The 14,616-nt window shown below is 36.1% G+C and overlaps 2 protein-coding genes across 2 annotated transcripts; one reads left to right on the top strand and one right to left on the bottom strand.

Moving 5' to 3' along the window:
• Window positions 1–1,222: 1,222 nt before the first annotated feature.
• On the top strand, window positions 1,223–11,970 carry LOC117995893 (solute carrier family 35 member C2). The gene is made up of 6 exons (XM_034983910.2): window positions 1,223–1,568; window positions 2,788–3,075; window positions 3,763–4,015; window positions 4,882–5,048; window positions 5,680–5,880; window positions 7,232–11,970. The coding sequence occupies exons 1-6, from the start codon at window positions 1,383–1,385 to the stop codon at window positions 7,349–7,351; spliced, it is 1,215 nt and encodes a 404-aa protein (XP_034839801.1). The 5' UTR covers window positions 1,223–1,382; the 3' UTR covers window positions 7,352–11,970.
• Window positions 11,971–12,059: 89 nt separating this feature from the next.
• LOC117995891 (KIF-binding protein-like) lies at window positions 12,060–13,748 on the bottom strand. The gene has a single exon (XM_034983906.2). It carries the CDS (start codon window positions 13,746–13,748, stop codon window positions 12,078–12,080), a length of 1,671 nt encoding a protein of 556 aa, XP_034839797.2. The 3' UTR covers window positions 12,060–12,077.
• Between the last annotated feature and the right edge of the window lie 868 nt (window positions 13,749–14,616).

Below are 14,616 nucleotides of genomic sequence, written 5' to 3'. Positions count from 1 at the left end.
ACGTTCCGGTACGATGCCATATAGAAACATCTATAACGGGTGTGGATTTTACCCCACCCCTACAGGTTAGCCCGCTACTATCGTAGACTGTATCATCACTTTCCACCAGGTGTGATTGCAATCTAGGGCTAGCTTGTAGTGAATAAAAAAACTTGCAAGTTTTCCCAGTTAAGAAAAACATATTACATGCTTCGAAGGTAATATTGTTTATCTTTATTTGGTTTATTTTTCAGCTCCCTGTCAATTGTATGAAGTTCTGAGTGACATTTGTTCGAGCACCCCCCACCTATCTTCAATACCCTGGCCGTGTTCCTCACCGAAATCCTCAATCATCAGCTCTATCCATATTTTTCCTCCGAATCATTTTTTGTCCTCTATACGAAACAATCGGTAAAAAAAAACATACAAAATTTTCCAGAAGAGGTGATCAAATGAGTCAGTCAGTCAGTCAGTGAATCAGCACGAGCAGATATAGTATAATAGTTATATAGTACAGATATAGTATAATAGTTTAATATTTACAAAAACGAAAAATCTCTCAAAGAAATAACAAAAATTAATAGTGCTACACTACTCCATTCCATTTTTTGTTCAAGATTGCTTCTACAATCACCTTATTCAGATTCGAGTGCTTAATCGATTTACATTGCGGCTTAATCACTGAGGTTAGTTTACAGGACTTGAATGTTAGCGGGAATGTATAAATGGAGCAGTTGAAGCTAAATATAGTGAATTTAGAAACGTGTGCCATGTTTGGGCTCTTGTGTTGTAGGTATGCCACGATGTGTCCATGCTTATTAGAATGTCATTGGGTCAAGCGAACAAAATTTTTCACGGTTTAGGAACCAATTAATAAATCAGCGCCACCTCAGATACTAATGAACGACCCGTTTGAAATCCAGACGTTACTAAGGTTGCATTGGTGCTATAGCACCAATGAAATTGACAGAGGGGCGCTGTTGGAGAACAAAGGCAGAATACCTATTCAAACAAGAACAAAGGGGACACTTGACGGCAACGTTAGTTCCGATTTTCACCAAGCGCCAAGATAGCCTTGTCGCACTGTAACAGTGAGAACAGGAATGGAACAAGAACAGCAGTAAAGATATATGTTTTTTTCTACTGACTTTACGGCTCTGGATCCTAGTGAAGATTTACAGTAGCATTCTAGCCACAGACAATAAAAACCATATTATGACAAAGAGCATAAGCCGAAAACAAACTAATATTATTTGTTTTTTTGTTTCTATTACCATTATCGTAATTAAATAATAAATCTTCAATGAATTCCAATGTTTAGTAAATTATTTTAGATCAACTTTACAAGTTGCTATGCACTTGGGCGATTTATTGGGAAAAAACTCAAACGCCTTGCGCTCACAATGCCAGGCGCAAAATATGAACAGCTGTCGCTAAAGAATGATGCCGAAGAAGATGTGTTTACCAGCAAAGCAAAAAGAAAATGGGCAGATGTATGTTTCCAAAAAGGACTCCTTTCTTTAGGCCTAATACTATTATATTTCTCCTTGTCCATTGGGCTCACTTTCTATCAAAGATGGCTTTTAAAGGTAGGTACAAATATTTTAGTTATTATTCCAGACTGCTTCCTAGATACCCTTCTAGGCGATCACAATGGATCCAAGACGGTCGAAGTGATACAGAATAAAGAATATTTACGCTTAGTCTGAAATCACTAGCAAATGCATGATGATGCAGGCTATAGCAGAGTGCGCTTTGCCATTCATTTTGTAGATCCTGTTGTATGGATGGTGAAAATAGAAGCTGGAAGGTTGCATTGTGAGAGGTATTGCTAGTTTACATCTTACCACTTTACTTTTGTGTCATTAACACATGAGTCTCAATTTCATATTGTGCTGTCATCCCTTCAGTGCCATCATAGATTTTTATGAATCGGCTGGCAGTGCTCACACCATGAAAATATAGTGGCATTTATCCTGAGTATCACCAATCATTATAGATATATAAGATCACAGAATATGGGTGAACACTTTATAAAGTACTAGATGATGACAGCAACTTAGTTTGCATAAGTTAACATATTTTGAAAATCCAGCTCTTTGATTTTTTGAGATAAAAAGTAGCTATACCTGTTTCCAAGATGCAAGCTATCTATGTACTAAATAAATGATGATGATGATTTCTTCAGCTAAATGTGGATTTAGCTTTTTAAGAATCAAATGGGAACTTTGTGATCTTTGTTCTAGAATCTAGATTGTTCATAGTCTCTAGTTTTCTCTTTTAATAGTTATTACACTTGCTTAATTAGAAGTATGTGGGTTTTTGTGAATAATTTATTTATTAATTTGCATAACAATAGCTTATCAGCTATTGTCATGCAAAGTATAATTGTTTCACATTATGGCCTAATGCTGCGCTATCTTTATGATTGTGATAACAAAGTAAACTTGTTCTGATATATTGTAGCATCCAATCGGTTTTTCTGGTGCTGAATTTACTTAAGCAAATAAAAATATCGCTTGTTTTAATAGTGAAGTAAAACATTGTGAGGAAATGCTTGAGCATTCTCCATAATGTCTTCAAAGATGTGTGCAGTCTGCCAATCTGCACTGAGCCAGTGTGGCAGACTACAGCCTAAACCCCTCACATACTAAGAGAGGAGACCCATGCTCAGTAGTAGACTGGTGATGGGTTGATCATGATGATCAACAAATACTTATTTATATAAAATTATAATAATTATGTAGTAAATTTATTATTTGTAGATTAATAATAAAGATTATATTATATTATTAGAGTTTATTTTAGGAATTCCACTACCCGTTGACTGTGGTAATGTACCATTTGGTTGTGAAATGGATACTCTCAGTTCTTGTACGATTGGTCCTGTATATAATAACAGGAACACCGCAATTGATGCTGCCATTTATAACATGTCTGAGATCTGTTGGACCTACTGGCTTTGCTAGCGGTATTGATGTTGGATTCTCCAACTGGGGCCTAGAACTTGTTACCATATCTCTTTATACTATGACCAAATCTACTACCATCATTTTCATTCTTGGATTTGCTATTCTTCTGGGACTCGAAAAAAAGGTACATCAATATTTATTACTGTTTTCTTTAAACTTTGGATTTTTTAAGATCATCTTTTAGCTATAAGGAGAAAATATACAAATATTTAAAAGTCCCTTGGGAAGTCTTTGATTTTCCAGAATATAAAGGAGCCTATGCCCATTGGGCTGAGCTCAGCTGAGCACCGTTGAGCTATTAAGGCTTTAATCTCTATATATAAAAATGAACCGCTAAATGTGTTGCTGATCGCAAATCTCGAGAACAGCTGAACCGATTTCGGTAATTGTTTTTTTATAATATTCCTTGAAGTACGAGAATGGTTCTTACGGAGAAAAAAATTTAAAAAATTTGAATCGATTGTTAGGCGGTACGAAGTTCGCCGGGGCAGCTTGTTTATTGTATAAATATAGATTATGCAACTTTCACTTTGTTATTCTGTCTTTTTAACCGACTGCAAAAAAAGGAGGAGGTTCTCATGCAAATGACGAGATGACGAAGTCGCGAGCAAAAGCTGGTAATTCATAAAGTTTCAGTAAAAGCTCCAATATGTTAGCGTTTCTTCCAAATATAAATATTATTCTTGATATAACAACCTTACCACGTCCCGATACAAACCTGCCTAATAGAGCTTAGGATTGAATGGTGCATAAAGTGTTTCTTCAATAATGCGATGGTAACCAGAATACAAGAGTGATTTTTATGTTTCAGTCGTGGTCGTTAGTGGGGATCGTCCTCATGATAGCAGCCGGGTTGATCATGTTCACATACAAAGCGACGCAGTTCAATCTACTCGGCTTCGATTTCCTCCTGCTCGCATCTTTTGCTGCCGGTCTTCGATGGACGTTCGCCCAACTGCTGATGCAGAAATCGAAATTGGGCCTCCATAACCCCGTGGATATGGTCTTCCATGTACAACCCTGGATGTTCCTTTCGTTACTTCCTTTCACGATAATGTTCGAAGGTTAGAATATTTATTGTTTGTAGTTAAATATGTAATTTGAGGGCTATGAAATAAAGTGTGGGGACTGGGGAGTGATATGATACGTATATATCGAAGAATATACGTATCAAACTGTGATAGCCTAGTCGGTAGGACGTCTGCCTTCTGATCGGAGGTCGGGGGTTCGATCCCGGGCACGCATCTCTCACTTTTCGGAGTTGTGTGCGTTTTAAATAATTAAATATCACTTGCTTTAACGGTGAAGGAAAACATCCTGAGGAAACCTGCATGCCTGAGAGTTCTCCATAATGTTCTCAAAGGTGTGTGAAGTCTACCAATCCGCACATGGCCAGCGTGGTAGACTATGGCCAAAACCCTTCTCACTATGAGAGTAGACCCATGCTCTTTAGTGAGCCGGTGATGGGTTGATCAAGATGATGATGATGATCGAAGAATAAATGAATAGTAATCAATACCAAGAGTAGTCTCGTCCACTTGTTGTTCCCCATATTTATGTATGACGTGGAAACATTGGGCGATAGTAAGGCAAAATGAAATGAGGAGATCCGTAGGAGAACTAGAGTAACCGAAATAGCTCAACGGGTTGCGAAGTTGAAGTGGCAATGGGCAGGGCATATAGTTCGTACAACCGATAGACGTTGGGGTCCCAAGGTGCTAGAATGGCGACCTCGCATCGGAAGACGCAGCGTTGGAAGACCCCCACTAGGTGGACGGACGTCATCAGACGAGTTGCACGGAGCCGCTGGATCCAGGCGGCGCAAGACCAGGGCGTGTGGAAGTCCCTACAAGAGATCTATGTCCAGCAGTGGAAGTCTATTGATGATGATGATGAAGGCAAAATATTCATAAGGTTTGGATACTTTCAGGATTCAAGTGTATCGATTATGTACTGAAACTTCCGCAAGAGGAGTTGATGCCGACCGTGTTGAAGGTGTCTGTCGGGGCGACGATAGCTTTCGCTATGGAGATAAGCGAGTTCCTAGTCGTTACTTATACGTCTAGTCTTACATTGTCCATTGCTGGTATATTTAAGGTGAGTGGTTTGTTTTGTGGATAAATAATATAATTTCTTTTTTATGTTGTACAGCCGTTATATGTAATCTGTCGATAGGATAGATAGTTCAATCCATGATAACGCGCCTCACTCTTTGTCACAATCGGTTACATACAAATGTGCTATGTATAGTTAGAGACTAGAGTGTGAGGTCTATCGTGAGTCGTAACCCACCGATCAGCGATGCGGGCACACGCACAAGAAGATAAATTAGGTAAAGATCACTCCCCGCACTCGTGGTTTCCCCGCACGACAAATAGTGGGGCGCGTCTTCGTGGATTTAACTTCGCAACGTTTTTAAATGTTAAATATGAAATTACGGCCGTAATTAATAATTATATTATCGATTTACGAGTATGTGCAATGCTGCAGTTATTATGTTGAAAAATACATATTTTCATGTACGAAAATTGTAGTTACATAGTAGTAATAAATTTAGTAAGATTGGAAATGCTTATCTCTATCTAGAGATTTATTTTATACATACATTTTTAACGAATTGCAAGTAATGATTTAGGTCGTTAGTCACGTTGGAAGCTATACAGATTCCTAAATATGAACTGACTGTATTAACAGGAGCGGTTGTACACGTTAATTTATCAATTTTCAGGAAATGTGTATTCTAGTCCTAGCTGTGGAGGTTAGCGGCGATCAACTTAGCCCCATCAATGTAGTGGGTCTGGCTTTGTGTTTGTTGGGTATCATTGGCCACATAATCCACAAGGTTCTCTTCATAAAGTCTGTCGCCGGTACAGTGCATGCAATCGATTTTGAGGAAAATATGACCAGACCACGCTTACCAAAGTCTAAGGTATTTTATCCTCGAGTCTATTAAAATAAGAATGTCATAGTTTATACACAAACTAGCTGATGCCCGCGACTTCGTCAGCGTGTATTTACGTTTTTCAAAATCCCGCGGGAACTCTTTGTTCATTATTTTCCGGAATAAAAAGTAGCCTATGTGTTAATCCAGGGTATAATCTATCTCCATTCCAAATTTCAGCCGAATCTGTCCAGTAGTTTTTGCGTGATTGAGTAACAAACATCCAAACATCCACACTTTCAGATTTATAATATTAGCAGGATTATTTTAAGTATTGTTCGATGTCTGGCTGTGGACGTCTATCGGTTGACAACGATGATGTTGATAATGACACAATAATCTGAATTTTCAATGAGGAGGTTTCCAGGCAACTTTCGAGAAAATTTTCATAGATGGCGCTGAATACTTCCACCACTAAAGATGAAAAATAATACCTATATCTATAATATGATCTATGCTTTAATGTTTAGGTCGTGTCAGTTACTGACATATGTAGATGAAGAGTAAGAGCTAGCGTGCACTGCAATTTTCCTTACGTTTCTTCCCCACAAAATCTGTGAACTATAATAGAAGTAATTAATTAATTTCGCATCCGATTTAAATTTAAAAATGTAAACCATTGATGATATAGATATTATAGGTATTATTTTTCATCTTTAGTGGTGGAAGTTTTCAGCGCCACCTATAAAAAATTTCTCGAACGTTGTCTGGAAACCTCCTCATTATTGCACAAATGAAACATCATCATTCTCAACCCACTGGCCGATCCTCGACCGAACACACTCAGAATGGCATGGCTTAAGCTATAATCCACCAAGCTGGCCAAGTGCGGATTGGCAGGCTTTATAGTTAATGCGTACAAAATGAGATCTGACCGCTATTGCTATTTGTGCTAGTGCTATTTTAATTTTATATGTCAACTGTCATGTAAAAAGTAAGATTCAAGATTTTATGGTACGACTACACCTACCGAGTAGTGAAGCGAGACAGTAAAATGTCACTCGGCCGAGACAGTGCTGTGGCTGAGAAATTGTGGCGAAATTGCACTCGTTAAAGTGTTTATACCAACCGAGTACTCGGTCGAGGACACTGACTCGCCACTGTACTCGTTAGGTGTAATCGTACCATTAGTTTTTATTTTAAAGGTGAACCATACTCTTGACATGACAGTTGACACAGAGTATAGCGCGTGAGGTGTAATTTTTTACGGACTATAACAAAGGCGTGAAAACTCATTTTGTACGGACCATATGGGATATATTCTGTTTCTTTATGTGTCATTTTAGCAGTTTACCGCTCGTGTTGCTTTCTAATAAGTTTATTATTATTTTATTTGCAGGAAGAGCACCACGAGCCACTGTTAGATGGGCATAAATGGCAGAACGCTGCAAGCGAAGACAGTGATTTCGATTCAAATGTCGTCCTATTTGAAGTGTTGCAACGGAGAGATGGAAGATAAAGTGTAAATATATATTGCCCTAGCACCGCGCTTCGGAGCACAGTGAGACGATTGTAATCCTGCAGGGCGATTGTCTAAAACCTGCATCAATCATTATTACTCAATCAATTGTTCTGATTGGCTGAATTTGTGCGATTTTTGGTGCAACAATGCATTGTAGCCAATAGTGAGCGAGCATTAACCAATCAGAGATGATTGCGATCGTGACATTGTAGCTGTCAAACAACCGCGGTAGGGCCACAGTTCTCTTAGCTGATACTGTTTCGTTACAAGAATGACGAATTACGATGATCAGTGGTAAGGCCGCATTTAAAGGATGCTTCAGTTAAGGAAGGCTGCAAGTAGATGAGTAAAAGCTTTTCCAAAACATATTTCACTTTCACACATAAATATGTGGCAGAACAAAACTCTTAGCAAGCTATATCAGAATACAAAAAAAACTTCTTTTGTTTTTCCACATTTAAAAAAAACTGTCAATCTGTCATGCTATGAAGTACGTTTTTTCTGAGCCTTTACTTTAATGTTTAACAAAAAAAAAGGATTTATACAATCACACGCGTCACCTACACCGCAAGTATTTAGAATTCATTGCCGGTATACCATGTTAACTGTTTAAATTAAGACGAATGAAGTCATTGTGGAAGTAAAGAGTCTGTTTGAAAAGTGTAAAATTTTCTGTTTGCTTAGTAGCTATTATTAGCACCCACGCAGCACAATTTGCTCCGCAAAATGTCGCTTGACTTAGGTTAAATTATATTTGTTATTTATTTTTTACGGATTACTTCTTCATATTGTAAATTTGCTATTGTAACGTATTGTGCACAACACGTATCTGAAATTTGTACACGGTCGACGTCTGAAATTAATAATAAATCCTATCTATAATCTGTCGATAGGTTACTTAGCACTATTGTTATTATTTTGTCAAAAATTTAATGGTGATTGTATGGTATATAAATTATGGTACCTAACAACGTCGCAATAGGCTAAAACGAATACTCGATCTATCTGTAATCTGTCTATCTCTCTGTAAAATAACGTTGCCAAGTTGCCAATCGAGAGATTAAAGATAGGATTGAGAATTAATTTTGGACGCAAGTAACTTATCGGCCAGTTACGGATAAATTGATTATTAATTTCGTCTGTAAATAGTCCTCATCCGAACGTTAAAACATAAATACACATGTAATAAAAAATCAATTGCCAATATAGAATATCAGCTTTCACTGAATTTTTTTCCATAATGTCGGGAATATTAGTGTTTTGGAACCCATTTAAACTAACGTCTACGTTTGAGAAACCTGCTCCATCGACAAACCTTGGTAACTGTCTGATTAATGGCCAAAATTATTACTTAATCTATCTGTAATCTGTCAATAGATTATTACTTGGCAATGTTGTTATTTGTCAAGAAACATAAGGTTTAACTATGTGGCTAAGCAACTTATGCACAGATAATTATTAGACTAGTCATCGATACCAAATCAATGAACCCATACGCTTTGCTGTAAATTGTCGAGGAGTTTGGTACTCGGCAGGCTGACTTCATTGCATCATTAAGTCGACGTTACCATATTATTGCAGTGTCGTAGAGATTACTTACTAATACTTGTGGCCTGTGTGTTGTGTAAGCTGTGATAGCCTAGTGGTTAGGACGTCCGCCTTCTAATTAGAGGTCGGGGGTTCGATCCCGGGCACGCACCTCTAACGTTTGAAGGAAAACATCGTGAGGAAACCTGCATGCCTGAGAGTTCTCCATAATGTTCTCAAAGGTGTGTGAAGTCTACCAATCCGCACATGGCCAGCGTGGTAGACTATGGCCAAAACCCTTCTCACTCTGAGAGGAGACCCGTGCTCTGTACTGAGCCGGTGATGGGTTGATCATCATGATGATGATGATGATGACTTGTGTACCTAGCAAATAATAATCAATTAAGCAAGTGAAAGTAACACATCAAATTCTATGATTGAGATGCCTGCACCGGCTAAGAAAAGAGCTGATAATTATCAAATACCTGAACCAATTTACATTAATTACGGTTTCGAAAAAAAAACTGTATATTATTTGCTCTTTTGTTTGTACGCTACGATAGATAAGTAAAGCGGTCACACTTATAACACCCCTCTTTTTGCATCAGGTATTAAAAATAGAGTATTTAAATATTTGCAGCATAATACATGATTCAGTAAAGGAAATATATTATTTTATCACGTTTAGCTGTTAACATGCCTTATTTATACCTAATTTTTATTTTATCAAAACTCTAGGTTTATTTTTAAATATACTATAGTTATGTTAGTGTGCAATATTTGTAAAGTATAACAATGACATAATAATTACGGCTTAGGATTTTACAAGATGGTTTTTTTCATTTCATACTAAATATTACGTTGTACGTATTGTAATAATGCAATTAATTTAATTATTATTTATTAGATAGTATTGGCATTGTTAATAATATTATGTGAAAAAATAATTTTGTTATTGTTTTGTTAAACTTATAAACAAGACATTAATACATTCCAAGGGTGTATTCCAGAAATATTTTTAGTGTTACTATTAGCATTTAATAATTTGGTTTAATATTACTGTACGTAAATATTAATGTGAACATCACAGCTAGAAACTAAATGGAATCCAACTAAAAAAATGATTTGTAGTTCGACACATACCTTGAAAACTGCTTTTTTAGACGTCATTAGCAAACAATCTGTTCAAATGTTAACTTTTATTTTAAAGGGCTTTGAATATTTTAAACCTATCTAGTAGTATTTTTCAAAATAGTGGCTATGCATAAAACCTGCATTAATCAATAGCTGGCATCAATACAAACAAGCATTGTCCGAGACAAAATCTTCCAAAGTGTTTGCAAGATATAAGCTATCAAAGTTGTGCTGGTGGAGTCATCAGTACATCAGTCTAGCCACCAGTACAACTTTGATAGTTGATAGAAGATTTTGTCTCAAACAATACTTGTTTTGGTAGATGTCAGCTATTGATTAATGCAGCATTTATGCGTGGCCGTGGCAGTTTTAAATATATTAGATAAAAAAGATAAAAGTTAGATAAAAGATATATTGCAAAACTTATTTAGTGACACATGTGTTCGTTTTAGTGGCAATTGGGTTACCAAATTCTCTTAACATTTGTGAAAAGTCGGACGTTGCCGGTGGAAAATCTCATCAGCACACGGCTTATTTTCAAGTTTTAGTGAAAATCTTTACGAGCCTGTGGGAATTACTTTTTATAAATTGTACAAAAATAAAACATTTGTCAGTTCATTTATTTTATTAATTAAAAGATAAATTATTATATTTTAACAAAAATATTAGGTTCTTGCTTCTGATTGTTTTTTATATTGGTAGATTATATTATAAGAAAATAATAAAAGTTCGCGAAGAAATGGACCGTGCCTTATTGCAGCCATTAATATATCATAAGGAAAATTTATAATATTCTAAGGTTCATGTAAATAGATTTATATCTATCAAGTACTACCATCCTATTATTTTTACGAATAGATAAGCTTTTAATATCGTTTGCTAACGGTCAAAATTGTAATCAATCGTATCTGCAATTTGTCGATAAAATACTTAGCAACTTTGTTTTAATTGTTTAAAATTGTATGGTCAGTTTTGACAAATAACTTAGGTTAAGTTATCGACAGATTACAAATATGTATATTATTTTAATTTAGGCCGTAAGTTATTCTTATTAATTTTAATATGATTTATGTGTATATTTGTCAAAGTTAAACCATTTTCAGTTTAAATCTGTTTTATCTAGTGAAAACTAGTTCTGACAGACAGAAATAACTAACTAGCCTAGAACCTAATCTGATCATCTGTGTCCACGCAGGCTCGTCTGTCCTTCCTCTCGAGTGTTATTGTAAAGTGCGAAGCCAGGAGCTTGGAAAAAAGATCCTAATAACCTGATCTAGTGATCTAGCAGGTGAAGCTAAATGAAGGGAGGACTGAGTGAGTCTTCTTGCGTAGCCCATTAAAATACATTCAGTCGGCAAATTATGTAGTTGTTTAAAATACATAAAATATATAACTTGTGTATTGATATTATATGTATTAATTGAAAAATAGGTACTTCATTCTCATTACTTGAATATCTCTATAAGTTCAATTCTCAGCTTTACTATTTAAAACTATTTAGTTGTATAACGCGTAAAATGTAACTTCTCACGCGCCAGTTTAATTTTCTGTGTCACATCCTACCAACGATCCACTTTATAACAGTAATTTTCAAAAATTCATGTCAAAAGTACGACTTTAGTTCGTATTTTAAAGGTGAACCGTACTTTTGACATGACAGTTGACACAGAGTTAAAATGGCGCGTGAGGTGTCATTTTTTACGGACTATAACAAAGGCTTTTTTGTAACTTTTTTAAATTCAGATACAAGTTTGACCCTTGACTGCAATATCATGGCTTACTGCGAGGTCTAGTTTTTACTAGGTAAAATGGGCTTTAACTGTAACAAATATAGTTAATACTACACATAAATAGCATAAATGATAATGTCCATGTCTTATCTTTTTAATAAATATTATTTTGTGCTCTGTAATTTTTAAAATCAAATATAATTAATTATCTACTTCTTATTATGACTCTGTAGTTTTATTCCATATAAAAAGTGAAATGTAGAGTAAAGTGATGTAGATTAAAATGTAGAGAATAAATTAGCTCAGCCCTTGCGGCCCTGTTTACCCTAGGTTTATAAATTTTTAAGTAATCCGCAATCAAAACTTAACTCCGATGGGGTTCTTGGACCTAGCTGCCCGCTTAGCCGAAATAATTTGCCATTTATCGTGGTAGCTGCTTCCATTTTTCGCAGAAAAATATTTTTAGAGCTCGAATTCAATGTCCTTTCCGTCAAAGTTTTATTTGATTCAGAATTCAGAGAATTTATTATCGAATCTGCATCGGTATCCAAGTTGAATATATTAGTTTGTGACTCTTCACGCCACAATTTCTGTAAATTAAGCGCCATTAATTCAAGTTGGACTTGAGACAACTCTTTAATAACATCTATTTGTATCGACATAACATTATCGCAATTTTTCAACAAAGAATTGAGTTTTTCCAAGATATCTGCCCTTCTCTTTTGAATGTTATATTGACTGTCAAGATTCTTTTCAAAAAACGCGAGGTGTTCATACAATTCAGCAAGCTGTAACGAACACGATATATATTGAGCAGAGTGATGTTCAAAGTCATAATAGTGCTCCGCACGCTTTAGCCATTTGTGCGTAAAAGAAAACAGTTTTCGCGCTTCCTCTGCGTTGCTAATTTCTTCTATCGGAACTTTTTTCTCTATATCTGTGAGGTCTAAAGAACGGAAAATATAAACTTTGTCCGATAAGCAATCCCCTTTATCGAATTTTTCTGCCCCAGAATCCTTGCTGTTTTCTTTACCTGTCTCTGAGTCTTCAAGATTCTCGTTTAGTAGATTAACGGTTTTCCATAAATCAGCACCGGACCCTCCAGAGGCTGTTTGCGAAAAAAAGTGGGATAAAATCCTTTTTCTTGATAATTTAAAAAGTGTTAGACCGTATTTCACCCAATGATGACTTAATTCTAAGAAATACATTTCAAAATCAGCCTTTTGTATAACGAATTCTTCGGGCATGAGTTTACAATTGTCATGGCAGGTTCGTAAAATGTGATAAGCTGCACACAAATGATGGCGGGCATTACCAAGTTGGTTGAGATAAGTAAAGTAATTACCAAGTCTCGCAGTACGCAAGGCCCAATCTTGCGGAGTACCCTCTTTCATTTCCAGTTGCCTTCTAAGTGCTGTGTGATTATATAGGGTATATTTTTGAGGTACATTTAATTTATTGTATAAGAAAGCTAACATCTGAACATTGTTCGTTATTAATTTATCTATTTTCTCTGGATTCATTCTCTTTATGTTACCGATTGGCTCAATTGTAAACAAATCTTCAGCATCAATGTATATATCTGGTTTAGATTTACTAATTTTATCGTACATTTCCTCCATATTTTCCAGAATGTCCTTTGCATTATTAATTTCATCCAGTTGTATTAGAAAATAACAAAGTAAATTCTGTATTCTAAGAAAAATGAAAAGGCATTCCTCGCGTAATGCAAACTGTTTGAGTTTGTCGAAGGCGACAATTAATATGTTTTTTTTCTCGCTATGTGATAAGGGCATTGTTTTAGCAGAAAGTAGTGCGAGATAACCTTCCATTGCCAATGATCTTATATAAAGACCATGATTTTCTTTACCCAATACAAGAAGTTCCGACTGGAGAATTAATATATCCTTTTTAAGACTTTGAAGACGATTAGATGTATTCTTATCTTTCACTAAGTTTTTTACACCGTCAAAAACACTAGTTATTTTGATTAAAGTACCCATGTTCATGTTATTAAAATACACGAAAAATTTCTAAAGACGTCCTTATTGTTTAACTAAAAAAATAAGGACCGAACCGAACCAAATCCGAACGTTTAAATTTTACACATGTCATGTCAGATTTAATTTTCTTCTTTATTTCTATTTTTTTAGTTAGCAGTTTTCGAGGTAAAAAGATTTTATCAATTTATTAAGGTTTATGTTGGTAGTGATAATAGATGACAATACGCGGTGTAGTTCTACACCAATATCCAACTCGGCTGGGCAGCGTTCGGGAAGCTTCGAGATTCTTCTCGTCTGAAATTCCTCAGTGCTTGAAGACCGAACAGTGCGTGTTGCCAGTGATGACAAATGGATCCGAGACACGGTCGCTAACTATGGGCTTCATAAGAAAGCTCAATCACTCAACGAGTGATGGAGAGAGCTATGCTTGGAATTACTTTACGTGATTAAGTCAGAAAAAGAATATTAGCCATGCCAACTAAGTAAGAAGATTAGCCATGCCATGCCAACTATATTACTTCGTATGGACAGGGTTATTGAACAAATAAAATGGCACCGACTCATTGGTGCTATAGCACCAATGCAACCGCAGTGACGTCTGGAGTTCAAACGGGTCGTTCATTAGTATCTAAGAGGTGGCGCTGACTTATTTGGTTTCTAAACCGTGAAAAATTTTGTTCGCTTGACATTTATATCGATGTCCGTAGGATAATCAATTAATCACAGTAAACGACACAGCTCAACGTGTGTCGAAGCTGAAATAACAATTGTCGGGGCACATAGTTCGAAAAACCGATAGACGGTGGGGTCCCAAGGTGCTGTAATGGCGACCTCGATCCGAAAAGTGCATCGTTGGAGACCCCCAATA

This window comes from Maniola hyperantus, chromosome Z (assembly GCF_902806685.2).
Source record: "Maniola hyperantus chromosome Z, iAphHyp1.2, whole genome shotgun sequence".
Taxonomy (NCBI): domain Eukaryota; kingdom Metazoa; phylum Arthropoda; class Insecta; order Lepidoptera; family Nymphalidae; genus Maniola; species Maniola hyperantus.
Note: the sequence above shows the minus strand (reverse complement) of the source record. Positions and strands in the feature narration are given on the sequence as shown.

Coding starts and splice junctions, on each gene's coding strand:
- LOC117995893 (XM_034983910.2), top strand. CDS start 1,383: ATGCCAGGCGCAAAATATGAACAGCTGTCGCTAAAGAATGATGCCGAA. Junction 1,569..2,787: donor ATCAAAGATGGCTTTTAAAG/GTAGGTACAAAT, acceptor AGTTTATTTTAG/GAATTCCACTACCCGTTGAC. Junction 5,881..7,231: donor CACGCTTACCAAAGTCTAAG/GTATTTTATCCT, acceptor TTTTATTTGCAG/GAAGAGCACCACGAGCCACT.
- LOC117995891 (XM_034983906.2), bottom strand. CDS start 13,748: ATGGGTACTTTAATCAAAATAACTAGTGTTTTTGACGGTGTAAAAAAC.